The 22936-nt window shown below is 34.8% G+C and overlaps 1 protein-coding gene across 1 annotated transcript in view; it reads right to left on the bottom strand.

Annotated features, from left to right (window-relative positions):
- Positions 1–22936, bottom strand: part of LOC137640180 (ubiquitin carboxyl-terminal hydrolase 24-like) — a 160502-nt gene that overhangs the window by 74601 nt on the left and 62965 nt on the right. Inside the window, 13 exon segments of the mRNA XM_068372705.1 lie at positions 2041–2176; positions 2364–2491; positions 3144–3304; positions 7597–7856; positions 8063–8304; positions 8435–8535; positions 12929–13086; positions 13642–13794; positions 14142–14301; positions 15558–15677; positions 15679–15724; positions 16308–16498; positions 16807–17062. Of these exon segments, the coding sequence (XP_068228806.1) occupies positions 2041–2176; positions 2364–2491; positions 3144–3304; positions 7597–7856; positions 8063–8304; positions 8435–8535; positions 12929–13086; positions 13642–13794; positions 14142–14301; positions 15558–15677; positions 15679–15724; positions 16308–16498; positions 16807–17062 (2112 nt within the window).

The raw sequence follows: 22936 nt of genomic DNA, 5'->3' as shown, positions 1-22936 counted from the left end.
AACTTCTTTGGCAGAGGTAATAAATGCAACAGTATATACAGGTATACGTAAATAATACAAATTCTACCATTCAACAACATATTGCAGGAAAGGCTTAATAAAAAATTACCCACCCCAAAAATCATTTAAATAAACTTTTTGGTATTCTGAGGTAAATTAATAAATTACCTTTCTGGTAGTTATCTTGTTTTTTTTTTGGGGGGGTGGGTGGTTGGGAAAATTTAATACGGTGACATGAATGAAAATAAAGCTACTAATGACCTACAATTAGGGCTTTAGACTCACTTTGTGAAGGTTTTCTCAGAAACAATATGGAGATACTATTTTGATAAAAGAAAGCTCATTTAAAATTTATTTGTTGGTAGTATTTATATAAAGTGTAGTACATGCTAAAAAAAGTCTAAAGAATAAACTAAAAAGGTATACAAAGTCAATCACGGTAAGACCTACATTACATTTTACAATTTCATAAAAATAGGAGTGTACAGCTAACATCTATACATATATTGTATGACAAATGATTAAACAATCTCATTCAGTACAATGTCAATAACAGAAAACACACTAATCATGTAACAGCAAAACATCCAGCATGAGATATCAGCAAACAAATGAACACACAGGTTTTAACTTCATATAATTTCTATGAATCTCACCTGATGTTCATTTGGCTTCCTACCCAAAGCTCACTGTCAACTATATCATGAAAATTAAAGTTTTTCTTTATCCCTCCTTTGAATAGCCATAATCGTCCTATTATATTAAAGTACGGTATGATAGCAGTGTATGTTCACAACTCCAGTTTACTCACTGAATGCAAGCTGATCATCTGTCTACCATAATGATGCGCAAGTCAAGTCTATAGTATTTCATCAACAAGTGTTAGATAGCTTTTGCCCAGTCAGAGATGTCTTCTACTGGCTTTGAAATATGTTTATGGTGTCTTAATTTTCTATCATCCAGGTATTTCATTCAATCATCTTATTAATTTGAATATTTTTCAAGTTTCTAACAATCCACTATTCTCAAGTTATAAAGAAGATTAATAATTTGAGAATTAAGAGGTATAATGAGATGTATATAACTAGCTAGTAAAAGGTGAACTCTCATATTTTGGCCAAATAAAAAATTCTGTAAGGCTAAAGAACCAAAGTTGCCAAAAAAACAATTAAGTACCTGTAGTGTATTAGGCTACATCTAATGTAGTGCAGCTACTTAGAAATGTGATGACAGGATAAGAACAAAATGATGATTCTGACAAAATTACTTATAAGGATTCGTCAGTAGATTGAGAGTGACAGATATGTTTGATCTAATCATAGTAACTGCAGCTTTAGCTAGTTAATTGACATTTTCCTTTCCTTTAATGTGCAGTGATCTGATATAATTCATCATGGGTACCATGTTTTTAACAATCCAGAATGTTAATCATGTTGCAAACCATTCTGCAGGGAAAATATATATGAATGGGTTTACAAAACTGGTTTGTTTCCTGAGAAGCTTTGTATTCCATAATCAGTAAACACTAATGGGGATTTGAGTATGGGGATTGTGTCATTAACACAATACAGTATACAGTAAATGGGTATCATATTTAGAAAAGGTGATGATAATCAAAATTAGGAACAATCTATTATGTCTTGAAAATAATGTCTACTTACCTGAAAATTAATCTTTTTTGTGGCATTTGACAAGTTATTTGAAATCATAATCATCTTCATTTACACTTTTGCTGACTATTTACGTTCCGAGTTATATCCTCAACATTAATCCTATGATATATTAAATCAAAATTTTCTTTTTAATCATAAAATTCATCATTAACAACATCAAAACCTACCTCAAACCCTTCTGAGAATATCCACATAACATTAGATCTATCTACTCATTTATATATTTGTTCTTTATGACGAATAACCCATTCACATTCATATAAGGTTTCTTATAAACATATCTTGAATATCCTTAAAAGTCTTAAATGCTTTAACGTAAAATAAATTCTGAACTGAAATGGAAGAAAAAGGCACATAACAAACTGACCTATGGGGGCAATCTTGACATATTCTCTGGATAGAGTAAACACCTTCAAATCTTCTTGCAAAGACACTCTCCTGACCTTTGCTTTTGAGATAATCATCAACTTGTTCTGTTAGCCTTGTATAAAACTCAAATGCATCTAGAAGATAAGACAAAAAATTAAATACATCTAGAAGATAAAACAGAAATTTTTCTTATACGATACATGAAACAAAAACACTTAGCCATCAATGTTTTAACAGAAATCTAATATACACTTACTATTTTCTCTTAACCTTGAATTAAACATGAAAATAATCTTAAACATCCAAGAGCAGCATACTAACCTTGTTGTTCTCGAACATTGACAGGTTGACCGTCCATTCTGAAACATTTCCAAAACTGGTCTGGTACATAGTACTGCAACTGTGATTCCATTAAATGGCCAAATACTGTTTGAAGTTGGTAAAACAAACTGAAAAACATTAAACAAAATTTGCTATAAACACAAACTACAGCTTATATCAATGCACTCACAATCCTACATGTTACTTAGTATTTAGAGGTTAATTGTGAATGGCCCTACAAATCTAACAATCCTTCAATTCAATCTTATCAAAATGAGAAAATATTTGACTATACAACTAATGAAATATGTTCCATAAAAATTCTTGTAAAAATATCATTTATAACAACAAACTCTTAATCACCTAAGAATAGTTATCAAATGAAATTTTTATCCAGATTTACTTGAATCTGTTCATCAACCAACACATAAGAAAGAATAAAATTAGTAAAAACACATCTTCACTGACACATAACTATGGCTGGAACATTGCACCAATGTTTATTCTTACATGTAAAGAGAGAAAATTTTGAAAAATTTCAGGAATACAGAATTTCATCATTAATGGGAAAACATATTCTGTATAATTCCTAGAAGAAATCACTATTAAGGTAATTCCTGAAACTAGTCACTCACTGAAAAATCAAAGCATGTGTTCTGCCTACACTACACAGCAAAGTAATCACTAAAAGTGGGTATTTATTGATAAAAGGAACCTAAATGAACTTCATAGTGCTTGGAAACTGCTAAAATTCTTTACATATGCAAGGACAATTCTGACCTGTCTTCATTTTCCTCATCACTAGTGATACCCAGAATGTCTTCTGGTACTCCTTGCACCATGAACAACTGCTGAAGGACGGAATTCATGTAACATGTTGCACCTCCATTTTTTAGTCCAACATATCCGCTGGCACATCTTCCATCAACTGCAGGTGCATACTGATGGAAATAAATAATTTTGAATAATTTCTGTTACATAAACTTAGGACAATTATTTTACACTACAATTATTTCCCATAACCAGTGCTTTCACCTGAAATAGATAATTATTCCTAAAAGAAGTTATGATATTTATCCCTCTTCACTCCTTAAATTGGTTATAAGATGCAAAAAGTTTGCTTAAGACTAGAATTTTTTATGAAAAAATTTGCAGCACCTCTGCAACTGCCAACATTAATGCTTAATACTAAATGCAGTCAAAGTATCACAAGCTAATTTTTTTCTTGGCAGAAATGTTTTTTATGATGCCTGAAACTTATTAAAGCATCTCCACCAATTTTTAAGATATATGCTTGGTGTGCTTCATATAGCAACCTTGATCCTATATCCATTACTTTCTGCCTTTAAATAATTATCCATTCCCTTTTTCTTACCTACAGTTTTGCAACCCAACTACATTAAATTTAACTTTTCTTATCTCATTTTGGAATAAGTTCTTCAGACAAGGCTTATAAAAATATTGTTTGGACTTGAATTTCCTAGGTAAGATAACATTCATGAAAAATTTAAAAAACAAAATTAAATATGACTATACTCAACTGAGGTTCATATGGCTTCCTTCTTTAAGCTTGCAGAATGTAGATGTTTATCCTAAATACAGTATATAATTTTCAATTTTCTTTCACAGTAATACCCATGCCTCTTTAGTTGAGTATTGTGTTTATAAGTTAGTGTATAGCAATAAGTGCTTGGGTATGCCAAATATATATATATGCCATTTCAGTCTCAAAGTAAAAAAATATTCAACCACCTCCTGACATCAATAGTCAGCAGGGAGGAGGGGAATGATATTAACCTGAGTATAATATTAACTAATTTTATTACTATATTAAAATTCTGTTTATTTCTATGAATCACACCTAAGATTCATATGGCTGACTTCCACACTCATGGCAGTAAGATAGTAAAAAGAATAGTCAATCTAATACCCTAGCCTAAATGCTTACATCAATTAACTGAAACTCACTTCCTTTATCAGAAGCTTATTGGTTACAGCTGAAAGCTAGCAAGTTTCTCCCAATATCTACAAAAACTAGACTGAAAAAAATTCAGTAATAAATACCCATGAGGGTCTTATAAAAGTCAATACCAAACTAGGAATACAATAAATACAAATTACTCTCAGCTATCACAAATTTTTAAAGTAATTTGAATTTTTCCTACTTATAATATCAGGGTAGCCTATCTGGAACTCAGTAATTAAAATTTATAATGATATAATGAGGTGTTGGTAGTTAATGGCAGGTGGCAGAGAAGTCCAGCCCCTCAGCATACTGAGTAGCCACTTTCACCTTCATCTAAAACTTGCAGGGTAGCTGAGGCAGGAAGTGTAACTTTTACAGGACTAGGATTTGTATAATCAGGAATAATACAAATTACATTTAAAATTTGTGATTTGTACCTACAAGAATACACCCTCATCATTTAACATGAGACTTATCCTTAGGAAGGAGGAAGTTCCTATAACCAGGCTGGCTGGTTTAAAATTCCAGGATGTCAGAACACTCAGACCTGTAGAGGTGCCTTAGAAAAGTTTCCTGGGTGATAGGCTAGGTTTCTGTCGATAGAAAAGTGGTCACATTGGAACCTATATACTTAAAATGTATGATAAATTCAAAAAAATATGTTGTACACATTGTGTACATCCTCCCCCTCGTAAGAAGGGTGGGGGAAACTTTACCATAATAGACAAGTTGCTTGGTATGGTAGCTTACTTGTATCAATGATTAATCCAACAAATAACAGCATCACTGCTGTATCAGGAGAAAAAAAAAATTGCCTCTCATCCCAGACTTATGTCGTCATGGTTGCTATCTTTAGACAAAACGTTTCTTGTCCTGTGAGGAAGCTAGGTTTGCTACACAACCTCCTGAGCAGCTACCACTGGTACCAGAGAAAATGTGTCCAAGAACTTGCGTGTATACTCCAAGAGATAGGGGGCCATGAAAGTGGTCTGGTGTTTCCAGACTCTACTCTTCAAAACTTGAGCCACTGACCTGTTCTTCCTGAAGGCTTACAGTTGACCCAAAATCTCCGACTTTATTACCATGAGTGGATTCATGTGGATCCTTAAACAACGGAGGATTAGCACGCTTGATGGTTTCTCAAAGCAAGAAGGATACGGTGTTCCTGAAGATCTTGAAACTGCCTGCATTCAGGATATAATTTTAATGTTACAGTCTGAAAGACTTCCGCTTCTGGTATCTCCATAGCACCCTCACAGGACAAAGAAGCAAATCATCTAGATTAGTGATTACATCCTTAACTAAGGAGATGGAAGATTCGAGCCTGGGGTTGAGAATGGTTGGGTTCAGGGTCTTCGCAATAAATTAAGGACGAAGGAGAACGAAACCTTCCATCCTTCAGTATGACTGAGGATATAAGAAATTCCATGAAGTTCACTTGCTCATGTCGCCGAGGTCAGAGCAAAGAGGAAGATCGTCTTCAGTTTAATGACTTTATTTGATGCATGCCTCAAAGGTTCGTACATGGAACTCTTGAGGAACTCGAGAACTCGAGTGATGTCCCTAGGAGAACAAGACTGCTTGAAGCTCCTCATGAGCATAGAGAGCTCATAAAAAGGTTAAAGGTCTAAGCCGTTCATTCTAAAGACTTGGCTCAAGGCTGAGCAATAACCTTTCACGGCTGAAACTCAGAAGAGCTTCTCCTAGGGACGGTAGACAAGAAAGTTCGCTATCAGTTACAGAGAGGCTACAACAGAAGTACTCCTACAAAACCAATCGCAGAAAATGACCAACTTTGCTTGGTAGACATCTGCAGAGGATCTTCGCAATATCCAAACAACTGTGCAGTACCTCACGAAAAGCCTTTTCCTCAGAGGAGATTCTGGATAGTCTCCACCCATGAAATGACAGAGATGCCACCGAGTTGTGGTACCTTTGCAGGCGGGACTGGCAAAGCAGGTTGGACCACAAGGGTAGTTCCCTTGGTACCTCGACTAGGAGCATCAGAAAGTCTGGGTACCAGTCAGCGTAATTCTGACCATCCCCATCCCGAGTCTCTCGAGTGAATTCCCTGGAGTCAAGATCGTCACAGTAGCATCTATTGAAAGTGGAGAAGGGCTGGACTCCTTTGGAATGTAAAATCTCTTTTGATGGGAGAGTGCTGGAGGCAAGTTCTTGCTCAAGTGTTCCGAGTTCCCTGGACCAGAGACCTGGGAATCTGTGCTATCTAAAGCTCCCTGAACAAGCTCTAAGTAGGGCTGCTCAAAAGAAGACCTTGAGTACTGAGGAGTACCAAAGCGATGATCGATGGAGGTCATCTCGCCATAAATGCTTTCATTGCCTCCAAGGTCATCGATCTGTCGGATGAGATACAAGAACTTGATGAATGTGAATACCCCATCTCAGGATTTATTGTCTGTACAGGTGCTGGTCGACAGCCAGGTGCTCAAGAACTAATGGTGTCTCTAGACTCCTCCTCCTCTAGGGAGAGGGGAAGTCTCACAACAATCTGGTGGTAACTCGTAAAGTTTTGCCTGTTTCCTATTGGGACCCAAGATTGAATTTTGTTGGTATAATGAAGAAGCAGGAAAATGTAAAAATCTGATTAAGGGCGCAATAGTACGTCCAACAGGTGAAGGGATGGGGCTTCTCTACTTAGTTAACGATTTCCACAAAACAGTTTCAGCTCGCACTGAAAATATATTCCTATTTAAGGGTCAAAAAGTTTTTATACAAGAAGGAACAAATATTTTTTCACGAAAGGAATAGTGAGGCACTCACACTCCTCACAACGGGTATTTGAATTTTAAATCATAAAGTATACCTTTTTCTACGCAATAATAGCTAACCAATCCAGAGGAAGACATATTAAAACACACAGAGATATATCAAAATCTGAAGCTTAGAGAGGCGATAATTTGTACAAAAGATGCAACAGAGAGACTTAAATACCAATGACCCCTAGTGTGATATTACTTCGCTTCTTGCTATTAATTGCAAGTGTATCCCTTTTCTAGATGCATGTGTCTATTGAAAGGAATGATGGGAAATATGTTAACCTTTATGGGTAAATGTTGATAAACCGAGCTTTTAAAGAAGCAATATGAACATCAGGGGAGGTTCATAGGAATATACGTGAGAAATCAACATTAAAATTAAAAATGTTAACAGGAACATAAGAAAGCTATCAAAAAGTGACAAATGTTTTCATCTCTATTTACTAAAAAAATATAAATTTCAGTTGTTCTTTAAGGTTTAAACACAAACCTCATATTCCTTAAGGAAGTTGGGATTAAATGTATGATGCAGAGAGACGAGTTGACTGCTGAGGGTGGTCATATTCTGCTCCGAGTTTGTCACCAAATGTACAAGAAGCTCATACGCTGCAATTCTTGATTCTCTTCCAGTACATTTTGCCCAGTAATTTCTGCTAGCACTAAGAGAATCTTGTTCTGGACTGGTTTCCAGCACCAGTTTTGATGCAGGAAACAAATACTCAGTTATGAGAAGGGGAATCAGAGTAGCACCTACGTATTTAGAAAATTAGAAAATAGACATTAAGATTTATTACTAATAATATAGAAACTGCATCAATAATTTAGGATACATCAACTATTTTACAAATGAAAATACACATTAATCAAATTTAATTACAAACTTGAAAAGTGTATGAATAAATATCATGAACTTACAGATGTAATAACTAGAAGACAAACCGAGGTAGAAAACCTACCATTTTCTTCCTTATTGACCCCTTCACAGGTCAATAGAGCAGAGATTAATGTTAAATGTCCAGCTAACAAAATATTGTCAGCATGACGTAAAGATGCAATGCCAGACTCGGGTCGTTCCCGACATGCTTCTCTTGTAGCTGTGAAGTTGGTCAACCAACCGGTTTCATCCTCAAGCATTTGTAGAGCACTTATGCCAAGGAGTTCCTGTTCACCACTACTAAGTCTTGAGAGCAGTTTTGACCTAAGTAATAAAAATAACCATAGGTAGCTTATGAAATTATCAATGTTTGAAATACAACAAGATATTCCATTAGATTTTAGAAATTAAAATTGTATGCAACTTTTATTATTAATATAAAGTAAAAACTTACCTGAGATTAAAATACTGAGTACACTGTGACAGGAGCCGGAGTGTTGCTCCTCGGGCACTAGTTGAGGTAACCCATAATGGCAGTGGTGCCTTTAGTAACACCTGAAATATAAAAATAGAAAAATAATTTTAATAACTTTACATATTGTCTTTTAAATAGTACTTTAGTACTGTATAAATATACATAAGAGTAACATGTTATTTTCAAATAAGGAATTTCGGAATATTGTAGTTTTACTGAAACCATCAATAAACATCACAAGCGTGAAAGAAAGAGGGAAAGAGACAGATTACATAAGAAATAAACAGGAGTCATTTTAGTTCATAAAAAATAATCCAAATTAACTGTGCAAACACCTATTATAAAATATTAAAATATAAAATTCTTTATTTCATAACTTCCTGCACTCGCTGTACCTATACAATAAGGAAAGTCTTAATTTCCTGTTGTTGATACCACCCTTTAAAGCACTAAATAAAAAACTTCATTATTGAATAAAAGGTATAACAATTCAAAATATATAAATCATAGTACTCCATCTCATTATAAATCACTGAAATATCAAAATCTCAATTTACACTTACGAAAAAGAAATAAAAATTGACCAAAGTGTGAAATCATTTCTAACCAATCAGCTCACTGCACAGGTAAATTATTTTTACTATTGTCTACTTATTTCTAACATAATAAAGGAGTAAATACACTCCATAATTATTGTGTTAGTTATATAAATTATTTCATATCCTAGCATATACAGGTAGTCGTCAACTTACGTCCTATGTGACTTATGACTGTTCACTTTACGACCATTTTTTCAGGGTGATGACGTCACAAGTCTATCAGAAATAGTACGCTGATAGGACAAATATTTCCTTGGAAATAATCTATTTTCTTGTATAAAAATGAACTGACTTATCTTGGTAAATTAGTATTTTCTTTTCTTGATTGTATACAGTATACATTTTCAGTAAAAAGTACATTAAGAAACGTTTTAATATCTGTGGAGTTCATATCTTATGTCTGGTGACGTCATATTACCAGCAAAAAGCGAACGGGCAATACAGTGATTTCCTTCCAAATGTCTAACGATTAGTATTAGTATTCCCATTATCGAAATATCAAGTAACGATACAAAGTACTTTATGGGTTTGTATCGGATGTTATGAGTACTACGTAGGGTGAACTTGACTCTTACCTAAGTTTTATCTAATCTCTTATAATAGATCGATATTTATCTAAAAAAGTACACTAATAGGACATATATTTTCTTAAAAATATATTTTCTTTTACATTGTGAAAATGAAATACTTCTGCTTGGTAAGTTAGTATTTTCTTACATTTCTTGCAAGAAAAAAGAAAAGGGTTTTACATATTTTGCTAGTCATTCTTTATCGAGTTCACATCACGGCTTGTCATATTTCTGGCAGAAGGCGCGCTGGCAAACCAAAGGATTTCTTTCAGGGTATTACCGAGTAATCTTATTACAGTATTCCCATCATCAAAACACCGGGTAACGACATCAAGTGTTTTAGTGGTCTGTATCAGTAGTTATGAGAATAATACTACTTCCCATAAATTTAAGAAAAAAGTCAGATGGCGTAAAATTTCTGGCAGAAGGCGAGTGGTAAATCAAGTGATTTCCTTTCAATGCTTTCCTAATATTCCCATAATCGAAACATTGAGCAATGCTACAAAGAATTTCTAATAATATCCAAAGAAATATAAAGGTTTAATGTGAATTAAAAATAAAAGAGAGAGAGAGAGAGAGAGAGAGAGAGAGAGAGAGAGAGAGAGAGAGAGAGAGAGATGAGAGAGAGAGAGAGAGAGAGAGAGAGAGAGAGAAAGTATTCATATGATAACTAATAAGGGCTATAAACAAACTGTATGGAAACTATGGTATACTATACCATATTGGTGCTAATGTAATATTCATTATGAAGATATTTCAAATTAGAAAATTATATAAACAACGTTATGTGTGCATAATCGCAATACAGTAGTGTGACCTTGAGATCAGCTGATGCTTACTAAAGTAAAACAAAGTAATTTTTTATTATTGAAATGCTCCCTAAATTGAAAATTAGAATACAAACATGCTTTCATAAACGAAAATTAAAAACAATAATTTCAAAGGAAATATGAAGGGGTAATAATGAACTAAAATTTAAATGCCGTATGAAGCTTTAAGAATGAACTAGCTGTACACACGCATGCAAGCACGCACAGAGAGAGAGAGAGAGAGAGAGAGAGAGAGAGAGAGAGAGAGAGAGAGAGAGAGAGAGAGAGAGAGAGAGAGAGTATTCATATGATAACTAATAATAGGGCTATAAACGAACTGTATGGAAACTATGGTATACTATAACACATTGGTGCTGATGTAATATTCATTATGAAGATATTTCAAATTAGTAAATTATATAAACAACACTATGTGTGCATAATTGCAATACAGTAGTGTGACCTTGAGATCAGCTGATGCTTTGAAATGCTCCCAAAATTGAAAACTAGAATACATACATGATTTAACAAACAAAATTAAAAACAATAATTTCAAATGAAATATGAAGGCGTAATAATGAACTAACATTCAAATACTGTATGAAGCTTTATAAATGAACTAGCCGTACGCATGCAGGCACACACTCACGCACACGTGCGCACACGTGCAGAGAGAGAGAGAGAGAGAGAGAGAGAGAGAGAGAGAGAACATTTCGTATGATAGCTAATAATAATGACTATAAATGAACTATATGAAAACTATGTTATCCTGTAACATACTGGTGCTGATGTAATATTCATCATGAATATATTTCAAATAAATAAAGAAATTATATAAACAACACGCCATTCGTATGTGCACATTATCTCAATACAGTAGCAGGACCTTCAGATCAGCAGCACGGCTGATCACAATCAAATGTAAACAAAAAAGTTAGTATTTGTTGATTGCTAAAATGTTTCCAAAATTGATAAATAGAATACAATAATGCTTTAATAGAGCATATGATATCCTACGGAACAGGAAAATTAAGTAATGACATACGTCTAGATCGACTTACGACACATATCTCGGTCCCTATCTCAGTCGTAAGTCGATGACTACCTGTACTAAATAAACATGTTGATAAACAAATTTCCCACTGTTGCAATTCATGGTGCCCAACCAACCTAGCCTACGACTGCTTTGCACCATTTGCTGGTAGGTTTAGTCTGCTTTTCAGGGTTAAAGTGGTATGTGGTCTCGAAGAACTTTACTATTTAAGGCTACAACAAGGAATTAAATATGACCTCATTACCAAAGAAACATCGTTCCCTTGCTCTAGGGCCAGTGTATCAACATGCAGAGCACAGCCTCAATGAATAAAGGGGAGACCTGCAACTTTAAGCTTATTTGAACTTACTACCTCACCCCCGTAGATGCATGCTGTCTGCTTCATGTGACGTCATGCATGTCATGTTAGAAAAGAACCATTGTTCCAGTTCCCACATATGCACCTACCCCATTAACATGCCCCAAACCTTGATTCTTCAGTCCATCACCATAGAGTGAACACCTTGTTTTGTGACTCTGCGTTCCCAAGCAATAATAAGTTGAGTAACCGTGTTCAGTTTAATTCTTCTCTTGGGTATGGGCCTTGAGAGTTAGTTATGCGTAATGCTTCTTTATGGCACTTGCATTCAAGTAAATGCTTTGTTAATTTTGGTGATTCACCAGTTCAGCTAGGGTCACTTTTCATACATGTTTTTCCTTGTCAATTAGGTCCCTTATTCAGTTTTTAAATATATTGCCCTTCGTCCCTCATCGTTTGCCCTGATTTGTGTTTATTTTACTTGGTTTTTAGTTACTGGCAGCCTACTTCGGCATTATAATTACCATTTTGTTCATGAGGCCTTGCTTGATAGCGCCATTTTGTGACACATTACCTAAGTGTACACAATGTAAATGCACAGGAACCACTTCTCTCCAGTAATTTACCGATCATTATATCATAGGTTAGAAATAGGAATGAATGGCGAGCGATTGTGACGCAGTTCCAGTAGGCCCTGCTGCTGCCTCCGATGCCTTAGATGACCGCGGAGGTAGCAGCAGTAGGGGATTCAGCATTATGAAGCTTCATCTGTGGTGGATAATGTGGGAGGGTGGGCTGTGACACCCTTGCAGTACCAGCTGAACTCGGTTGAGTCCCTTGTTAGGCTGGGAGGAACGTAGAGAGTAGAGGTCCCCTTTTTGTTTTTGTTTCTTTGTTGATGTCGGCTACCCCCCAAAATTGGGGGAAGTGCCATGGTATATGTATGATGTATGTATATTAGTCTGGATTAGAAAGTTTTACTGTTATTCAATATCATAGCCTTCTAAAATAAAAATCCTGCCCACTATACCATTACAACATGCACAATATTAAACAAAGCTTAGGAACTGAATATAATTGAACTATCAATGAAATAAAGAAACATCAGCATTTTGTATCTGAATTCATTATTTTAGTGCCATACCTGAGTAAGAAAATGACTGGGCTGCACTGATGCTGTTGTGGAGATTTTAATAAGATTTGTGAGCTGCTGGTAGGCAACTTGACGCACCTCCTCACAACTGCAGCCAACAAGCACCTCTATGATGAAATCTTTAACACTAACCATGCTATACCAACGTTCTGCAATTAAAACAAATAACTGTAAGAGAACTGGTCAAGGTCATATATGAGAAAAAAAAATAAAATTATTACCATATCATCTATATCATGTGGAATATGTAAATGAACCTGAAATTTTGCAGTAATTAGTACTATATCATTTATAACCTCATATGGAATATGTATATGAACCTGAAATTTGTAACTGCATAAAATACAAAAATTGCCAGTTAGAGCAGAAACTCTTGATTATAGTATTGCGTCCAAAACAGTACCATGCTATGTACTGGGGCTATGTTATTCAGCTACTTACATCTTTCTTATGCCTTCAATTCTATAATTATCCTCCTGTATCATAGTTCTCATGTCAGTATTTCTGGGTCTTCCCTTTTTTCTGAAGACTTGTATCATTCTTCCTTAGTGTGTTGCAAAAGACATGAAGCAATCTCTACCTCCCCTTTATAATTACTTCAATTACTTAGAACTTCAACAAGGTATAAGCTATCACGCTATTGTTCCATTTGACTTTTTAATGTTCTTTATCAAAGTTTTAGTACAGTTATAGAGACATATTACCTAGAAGTTGTGGACGGAATCTCAGGCATGCTATTAGCAAATAGAGTGCCTGTGATGCAATGAGAGAGTCAATGGGTGGTATGGTAGCCTGCTGCACACACACTCCACCTTGAAGTATACCTTCACTGTCACTGCTTGAGCTATGGGTACTTCCTGTAGGTGGTAAATAAATTGTAATGAGTTTCATGTTTGCAGTCAAACTTCATTACTAGGTACAGTAGTATCTAAACTGACTATAAGCACAATACAATTAATGGATTCTGAAAGATCGTGAATAATGAATTGGATAAAATTTGAAGTGGCACAAAGTTCCACTATTAGGTACATTTTGTTCCTTACAATAAAGCTACAAATCTTTCCTGATAATGGTATGGGCGTTACTGGTGTCAAGTTGATCCTGTGCCTTGCTTTATTCAAATAATTCCCTCTGTTAAACAGTATTTACTTAAGTATATATTAAAGCTAACAAAGCAAAATAATATAAAAATACACAAACAAACCTGTGCTGCTCTGCCTTGATGATTTACTATCCGGAGGAGAAAGTGCGGGATCTCGGACAGTCAGAACTGCAGAGGACAGGTACAATTTTCCTGCAGCTCCAGCCCACGACACTCTCATTAAGCTTGACACTAGTTCACACCATTCGTCAGAACTCAGCTCCTGAAAGAGATGAGAATCTTTTATTTAAGAAATTACTGAAGAATATTATACTAAAAATTTCACAAAAATTGTATCTTTTTCATCTGAGTGGCTACCCATAAACTAAGAAGGCAGTTGTCTTCTTTAAATACTTTTATCAAAAACATATTCTGCTACCAAACTCTTCTACTTTATTATGCCATCTAATTCTCTGTCTCCTTTTTGGCTGTTGAGGATGGATCCAGACAATTGTCAACTACAGTAAATGCTCTAACCCTTTTGTTGGCATGGCATGGTATAAAGTCTTTACCTAAAAGTTTTACAACTGCATGCACTTGCAGTTATCAACCACACTTAGAAGCGGTGAATCTAGCATTTCAGAAATCCACCTGCAAGTCAACTGCATGCACTTGCAGTTATCAACCACACTTAGAAGCGGTGAATCTAGCATTTCAGAAATCCATCTGCAAGTCAACAAAAAAGAGAGAGAGAGAGAGAGAGAGAGAGAGAGAGAGAGAGAGAGAGAGAGAGAGAGAGAGATCGTGGTTGTTAACATAAGATTTAGGTATAGTAAATAACATATAGGAAATAAGGAATTTACATACAGAGGGTAAGAAATCTCATGTAATGATTTCCTACAACGTAGCAGATGGTGCAAATTATGTTCAATTATCAGCTTGGCTATGGATTAATGAGTATAACTTAATATATGAATTATAAGTACCCAAAATCAGAGTGACACTTGAAACCATTTACATTTCATAAAAAAAATCATATGCCTTGTTTCATCACTTGCTTCTGTCTTTTTTTGGTACTTTTTTAGTATACAGGCTATATTATTGATAAATCCTTTCAGTTTAACATACTGTAAATAAATATAGAGTACTCACAATAATAGACTTTGAAAAGGAAGCATGAAAATGCAAGATAAAACCACAATCACATCATTTGCCAACAAAATAAAGTTCACTAAAACAAGCAAAACATTAAATAACCACTCAATTAAATACAAAGAAAAAAATAACCTAAAAAAATAATAATTAAACAGCAAGGCAGATGTATGGGTTAGGTGCCTACTTAACTGAAACCAACAGAGAATGGAGCATAGGATTTGTGAAGACTGCAAGTTCAGCTAATGAAAATGATAGATTTATAAGTCACAAAATATCACAATTTTTACACAAATCCATTTTTTAATTCAGAACTTGATTACAAATATGCAACCTAACATAGGAATAATTTCTTTATCAAACATATATTACATGAAAAATACATACCGAAACTATCCTGTTAGCAATTACAGGCATGAAGGATATAGAAGAAAAAGAGGGATAAGCCTGGGCTGATGAATCAAGAGCAGATCTCTTTGGTGGCCCTGGGTGTGGCTGAAGATTACTGGACAGGTAACTCCTGTCCCCTAATAGCTGCTCCACATAACACATATCTGAGAAAAAGTTCACACTACAGTATTAGAAAAAAGTCCCTCAAAACAGCAATGGTTATCAATTTGTTCCAGAGGAATTTACAAAAGCAACTCTAAAAGCAAACTCCAAACCTTTATTCAGCATGTAAAATTAATTCTTGAAGTCAATAACAGAATTTACACCAAGCTAAAAATGCAAGTAGCAAAATCTTTACCATTAGTTACTTTACTTACAATATGTTACACTTTTTTATTCATTATCATTACAATTTTTAGATCTGATTACCCTTTTACAATATTAGGTTAAATATTAGATTTTTATTCCTTTCTATCTTCTTCACTCTGTACTTTGAATCCTACCTAGTTTAAACTTAAAAACATTTCCTTTCTTCATTGTTTTCTGTCCCTTTCCACTGGCCACAGTCTACCTTATTCTGTATCTACTACAGTCCTTACTAAGAGTTCCTTTCTCCTCATCTTAAGTAAAAATCATCTCTTGAATCTATAGTTCAGTATGTGGTCGTTTCTATCTACAATGTGTTTTGATAATAAAAATGGTGCTCAATAATACTCATGAGCAAAATAAGGAAAATCAAGTACTTGCCTTAATATTTGGAGAGTAATGAGATATACACTCTGGCGAATCTCATAATCAACTTCTTGTGGTAGTGAGTCTCTTTGTAAAAGTGTTGAAATGAGGCTCATTCCTCCACACAACAAAAACTCTTCACAGAAGTGGGCATTGCCATTCACAGTGCCATCTGATGCAATGGCCATTATTTTCCCAGAGAGTACCTAGTGAATAAAAGTACTTAGAAACTCTGTTGAAGCAAATTTGCCGCTAAGACATTACGTAATGATAAAAATTATTGGACATAAAGATTGATAATCATGTACTAAAATACCTTAACCCTAATAGCAACAGCCACTATGATTTTTTTCCTGCATCCCTCTACACCAATAAGGTTTATAGCTCTGTAACATCAATTGTTGCTTTGAACAAATTTCAGAGCAATATTTAAACAAATTAATTCAACAAAAATTATAATTTTAAAAAGTTATATATCATAATGTAAAAATAGAAGACCACAAAAAACCAATACCTCCAGATTATACAATAGCCTGAAAGGTGTAATGTCAGGTGAACTAGGATCCAGCAGTGATCTCAAGACTTCTTTGCCAGATTCTCTGTCTTTTTCTTTATCTCGTATCTTGTCTTTTTTGGCAGGTGAACCATAAGGTGTTGTTCTAGGACTAGCTTCTGAACTGGTTCCAGCACTACAGATGGAATCGAACTTGTTGGAAACATTTGGATCAGTAGGGATTAGGTACAGAACATGGCGTACAGCTTCTACAATCCTAAAAAAGAAAGAGTAAAACAATAATTTCTTAACTATAACCTTATCATTCAATAATAATGTATTATGGTTAACAATGAAATCAAGGTTATCCAACTTGTGCTATTAATTATGATCAATATTACTATTATCCTTATAATGTTAATACTGTATTTTCATTAATCATAATACCATATTGAATAAAATCACTGCTTTAGTTTACTTTATGGGAAATTTTCCTTATTTTCAGAAATATTTTCTTCTTGCTACTACTTTTTTCTCATTTAAATGGAGAAACCCAAGTCTCAACACCACGCAAGAAATGTTTCTCATAACTATAAAGAGAAGAAGAAATTTGATAAACAATCAGGACAACCCTCGAGCAGAAAATCGGTGTAGGCCTACAGTATAAGGAGTCTGGCCGACAGGCTGAGCATCTTAGCCTATCAAAATTCAGCAAAAAAGCAAGGAAACATCACTGGCAATCAAGAAAATACTAGAGAAAACCAAGGAACTTTATAGCCCAAGATCAGAGTGGAAGGTAGCTGACTGTCAGGCCAAGATCCTCAGCCAATTTTTTCAGTGACCAGCTATTATTATTATTATTACTAGCTAAGCGACAACCCTAGTTGGAAAAGCAAGATGTTATAAGCTAAAAGCTTCAACAGGGAAAAATACCCCAGTGAGGAAGGGAGACAACCGATAAAAAATCCTTACCTAACTGTATTAGCCAGGATTAAAATATAAATAAAAGAAAGAGGCCACATTTCTCCAGTATATTCTGACCCAGCCTGGAAGATGAAGAGAACACTCTTCGTAACAATGCAGCAAGACAAGAATGATGTTGCTGTGAAATTTATCAATTTCAAAAAAGTAAAAGATAAGATACTGTTAAAAGTATCATTAGTGATGTTCTAATTGTTGTGTAAATGCACACAGCCACAATAGAAACTGAACAAAAAACTGCTGTTTTGACATGAACAATCAAATCTGATAGCCGGTGTTTCATCTGTATTTCAATTACTGTACGATAGTAAATAAATGGCTTAGTTATGTTACAAAGTTATGTAGCATAAGACATATATTTTTGTATTATACCCTTATTTACTGGAGCAAAGATCAACAATATATACTGCCAAATATAAACAACTAGCTGTAGCTGAAGGTGAAAAAACAATGTTCATAACTGATAACCTGTATGAAATCAGGGAAAACTCTCTGAATCTGGAGGGAAAAGAATGAACAAAAATAGTGGTTTATTATAACACGATCTTACATTAGACTTAATGCAAGATGGTGTATTTGGTCTATGAAAAAATAAACCAAATTGTGAAAAATTAGTAATTTCTCAAGTTGTACAATCAAGTACCGCAAACGTAAAAACTATAAAATATCGTGGATCGGCAACATGGATTAGCTTACACTGCGGTAAACTTTGATACTGTATGCAATTACTGTACACTCATTAGTAAATAAAATGAGAAAAGTATTTCAAATAAAACCATTTACCATATTCTGATAGAAAGACATTTTAAGCATAAATTGTTCCTTTTAAGAATTAAAAAGTATCCTCCAGATGTTTGCCTTAATCAGCTTATCAGGAAAGCATACATGTTAGTGTCCATCAACTTATAAAGAAAACTATGGAAAAAATAATTATTCGCGGTTTTTATTTCATAATGTGATACTAATACGTGAATATTACGTGTATCATTATTGGATACAGCTAAGTGAAGTGAAAACTCAGTTTTAACAAAATCTTGTTTATATTAAGTACATCTGTTCGTTCATTTGTTTGCTTAAAATTGCCCCACCTAATGTAGAACACACATAAACGAACGAACAAACGAACAGCTGTACTTAATATAAACAACATTCAAATAAAACTGATGTCTCACTTAACTGTATCAAATATAATGCATGTATTATTTACATAATATCGTATCAAGAAATAAAAACAGCGAATATTAAACTGTTCCATTGCTTTCATTTATAAGTTGATGGACACTACCGTCTTTGCCTACAGGATCAGCTGAGTAAGGCAAATTTCTGAATGATCGTTTTTTATTTCCTAAAAGAAACAATTGATGCTTGAACTTCAATTTTTTCATACATACATATACATACATATACCAAGGCACTTCCCCCAATTTGGGGGGGTAGCCAACATCAACAAATGAAACAAAAAAAAAAGGGGGACCTCTACTCTCTACGTTCCTCCAGCCTAACAAGGGACTCAACCGAGTTCAGCTGGTACTGCTAGGGTGCCACAGCCCACCCTCCCACATTATCCACCACAGATGAAGCTTCATAATGCTGAATCCCCTACTGCTGCTACCTCCGCAGTCATCTAAGGCATCGGAGGAAGCAGCAGGGCCTACCGGAACTGCGTCACAATGGCTCGCCATTCATTCCTATTTCTAACACGCTCTCTTGCCTCTCTCACATTATCCTCCTATCACCCAGAGCTTCCTTCACTCCATCCATCCACCCAAATCTTGGCCTTTCTCTTGTACTTCTCCCATCAACTCTTGCATTCATCACCTTCTTTAGCAGACAGCCATTTTCCATTCTCTCAACATGGCCAAACCACCTCAACACATTCATATCCACTCTAGCTGCTAACTCATTCCTTACACCCGTTCTCACTCTCTCCACTTCGTTCCTAACCCTATCTACTCGAGATACACCAGCCATACTCCTTAGACACTTAAAACTATAGTCATTTTATTTGAAATACTTTTTTCTCATTTTTTTTTTACTGTCGAGTTTAATGGCATATAAAAGACTAATTTTTGACTTGCTAGTGGGTTTCACAGCCAAACTGACAGCACTCGATTTGCATTTTTTTTTTTTTTTTAAATATAATACTCAATTTGGGAGCATGGATCTCCAAAACGTCTGACATCTTCACAAACAAAATAACACAGAGCTACGAAAAACACGTCCGAACGTTCACGGGTGCTAACAAGGAATGATGGGAGAAGGATAGGTAGTGGTGGTGGTGGGGGGGCAGTAGCTGTAGTGAACGACACCTCGTAGTAACGGGGGATTTTGAGGAGGGAGAAGTCTAATTGGAGAAGGATCTGTGGTAGTGGTATCACTCGCCCCAGTTTTAATACCGACACCCTTTAGGGGTGAGCGAGCTGGATATATTCCAAGCATTCCATGCAACTTTTTTCTCTGGTATATTTAGCAGTATTTATACCTTTGAAATGGTGCTTTAAGGAGCATTTCATGGAGCGACACAGGTTGAGCCCAGAAATAGATTTTTCCTTCGTCAAAATCCCTTTTATTTTAATGTTCCTGTTATCAAAATATTTCATTTTTCCATGCTTCCTTTCATCACTGGACTATTTTCCCTGTTGGAGCCCCTGGGCTTATAGCATCCTGCTTTTCCAACTAGGGTTGTAGCTTGGCAATTAATAATAATAATAATAATAATAATAATAATAATAATAATAATAATAATAATAATAATACTGTATACAGTATTAAGCCATGTGTTGGGAAACAAGTGAACTTTGTGAGCTCGTGTGAACATATCTCAATGTTTATAAAGGAAGTCAATGGTAAAGTGCGCTTCAATAAATTAATTTTCGCTTAATGAAAGTTCCTTAAGGAACATGTTTTAGATATAATAGGGAGTGTAGAATAAGTACATGAGTGAAATAATGTATTTGCCATAATAGCGAATGTAGAATAAATATATGTGTGAAATAAGAACAGCTTTACGGAAGAAATGGAACTAGGATAAACAAAGTAAAAAGTATTTGAGACAAATGTGCTTACAACTAGAGTATGAAGGTACTCTTATCTTGAGCACATTAACCTTTAACCTGGACATATGTTGAACAACACCATTGGAAAGACTTGAGTCATCGATATTTGGGCATACAGTACTGTAAACACTTGAGAAGCTTTTCCCTTACATCTCCACCTTGAGTGTATTCAAAGAGAATACATCACCCGTAGAGCAATCTCCAAACTACTGCAAAACTGCATCAGGTATGTATAATGTTGTGCACAATTATGTAATATGTTAATGTAATAACAACTATAACCTAGAGGAACCTATAACTAGTAACACACAAATAATTATGTTTTCCATTGTCTGACAAATGTAGTTGAGATCGATAACATGTCAAGTTTGTAATGATACTAACTCATATACAGTAAATTGTTCATATCACCAGGTTCGATCACAAGAAATACCTGAATTAAACATCGCGGTATCAATTAATCCAATTGAGAGATAATGGAGCATTGGTGAACTCTGTCTGTGCTAATGAAATCACCATTCTTCAGACTATCAAATTATCATTAATGACTGCCTTCTTTTTATTATTATTATTATTATTATTATTATTATTATTATTATTATTATTATTACTATCCAAGCTACAACCCTAGTTGGAAAAGCAAGATGCTATAAGCCCAGGGGCTCCAACAGGGAAAAATAGCTCAGTGAGGAAAGGAAATAAGGAAATAAATAAATGAAGAGAACAAATTAACAATAAATCATTCTAAAATAAGAAACAACGTCAAAACAGACATGTCATATAATAAACTATCAACAACATCAAAAACAAATATGTCATATATAAACTATAAAAAGACTATGTCTGCCTGGTCAACAAAAAAGCATTTGCTCCAACTTTGAACTTTTGAAGTTCTACTGATTCAACCACCCGATTAGGAAGATCATTCCACAACTTGGTCACAGCTGGAATAAAACTTCTAGAGTACTGCGTAGTATTGAGCCTCGTGATGGAGAAGGCCTGGCTATTAGAATTAACTGCCTGCCTAGTATTACGAACAGGATAGAATTGTCCAGGGAGATCTGAATGTAAAGGATGGTCAGAGTTGTGAAAAATCTTATGCAACATACATAATGAACTAATTGAACGACGGTGCCAGAGATTAATATCTAGATCAGGAATAAGAAATTTAATAGACCGTAAGTTTTTGTCCAACAAATTAAGATGAGATTCAGCAGCTGAAGACCAGACAGGAGAACAATACTCAAAACTAGGTAGAATGAAAGAATTAAAACACTTCTTCAGAATAGATTGATCACCGAAAATCTTGAAAGACTTTCTCAATAAGCCTATTTTTTGTGAAATTGAAGAAGACACAGACCTTATATGTTTCTCAAAAGTAAATTTACTGTCGAGAATCACACCTAAAATTTTGAAAGAGTCATACATATTTAAAGAAACATTATCAATACTGAGATCCGGATGTTGAGGAACCACCGTCCTTGACCTACTTACAATCATACTTTGAGTTTTGTTAGGATTCAACTTCATACCCCAAAATTTGCACCATGCACTAATTCTAGCTAAATCTCTATTAAGGGATTCACCAACCCTAGATCTACATTCAGGGGATGGAATTGATGCAAAGAGAGTAGCATCATCTGCATATGCAACAAGCTTGTTTTCTAGGCCAAACCACATGTCATGTGTATATAGTATGAAAAGTAATGGGCCAAGAACACTACCCTGTGGAACACCAGATATCACATTCCTATAATCACTATGGTGCCCATCAACAACAACTCTTTGAGATCTATTACTTAAAAAATCAATAATAATGCTAAGAAACGACCCACCCACTCCCAACTGTTTCAGTTTGAAAACAAGGGCCTCATGATTAACACGGCCAAAGGCAGCACTAAAATCAAGGCCAATCATACGAACTTCCCGACCACAATCAAGGGATTTCTGTACAGCATTGGAGATTATTCTACATTTTTTCCCCCTTTCACTACATTGTCTCATTATTTCCCTTCATTAATCCTTTTCCAGTCATATTGGGTAACTTGACAATGGTAGCCAACCTGTAGAATTTCTTTATGTGAGATGGTGCTTTGGATGCATCTTTTTGTAGA

This window comes from Palaemon carinicauda, chromosome 4 (assembly GCF_036898095.1).
Source record: "Palaemon carinicauda isolate YSFRI2023 chromosome 4, ASM3689809v2, whole genome shotgun sequence".
Classification (NCBI taxonomy): domain Eukaryota; kingdom Metazoa; phylum Arthropoda; class Malacostraca; order Decapoda; family Palaemonidae; genus Palaemon; species Palaemon carinicauda.
Note: the sequence above shows the minus strand (reverse complement) of the source record. Positions and strands in the feature narration are given on the sequence as shown.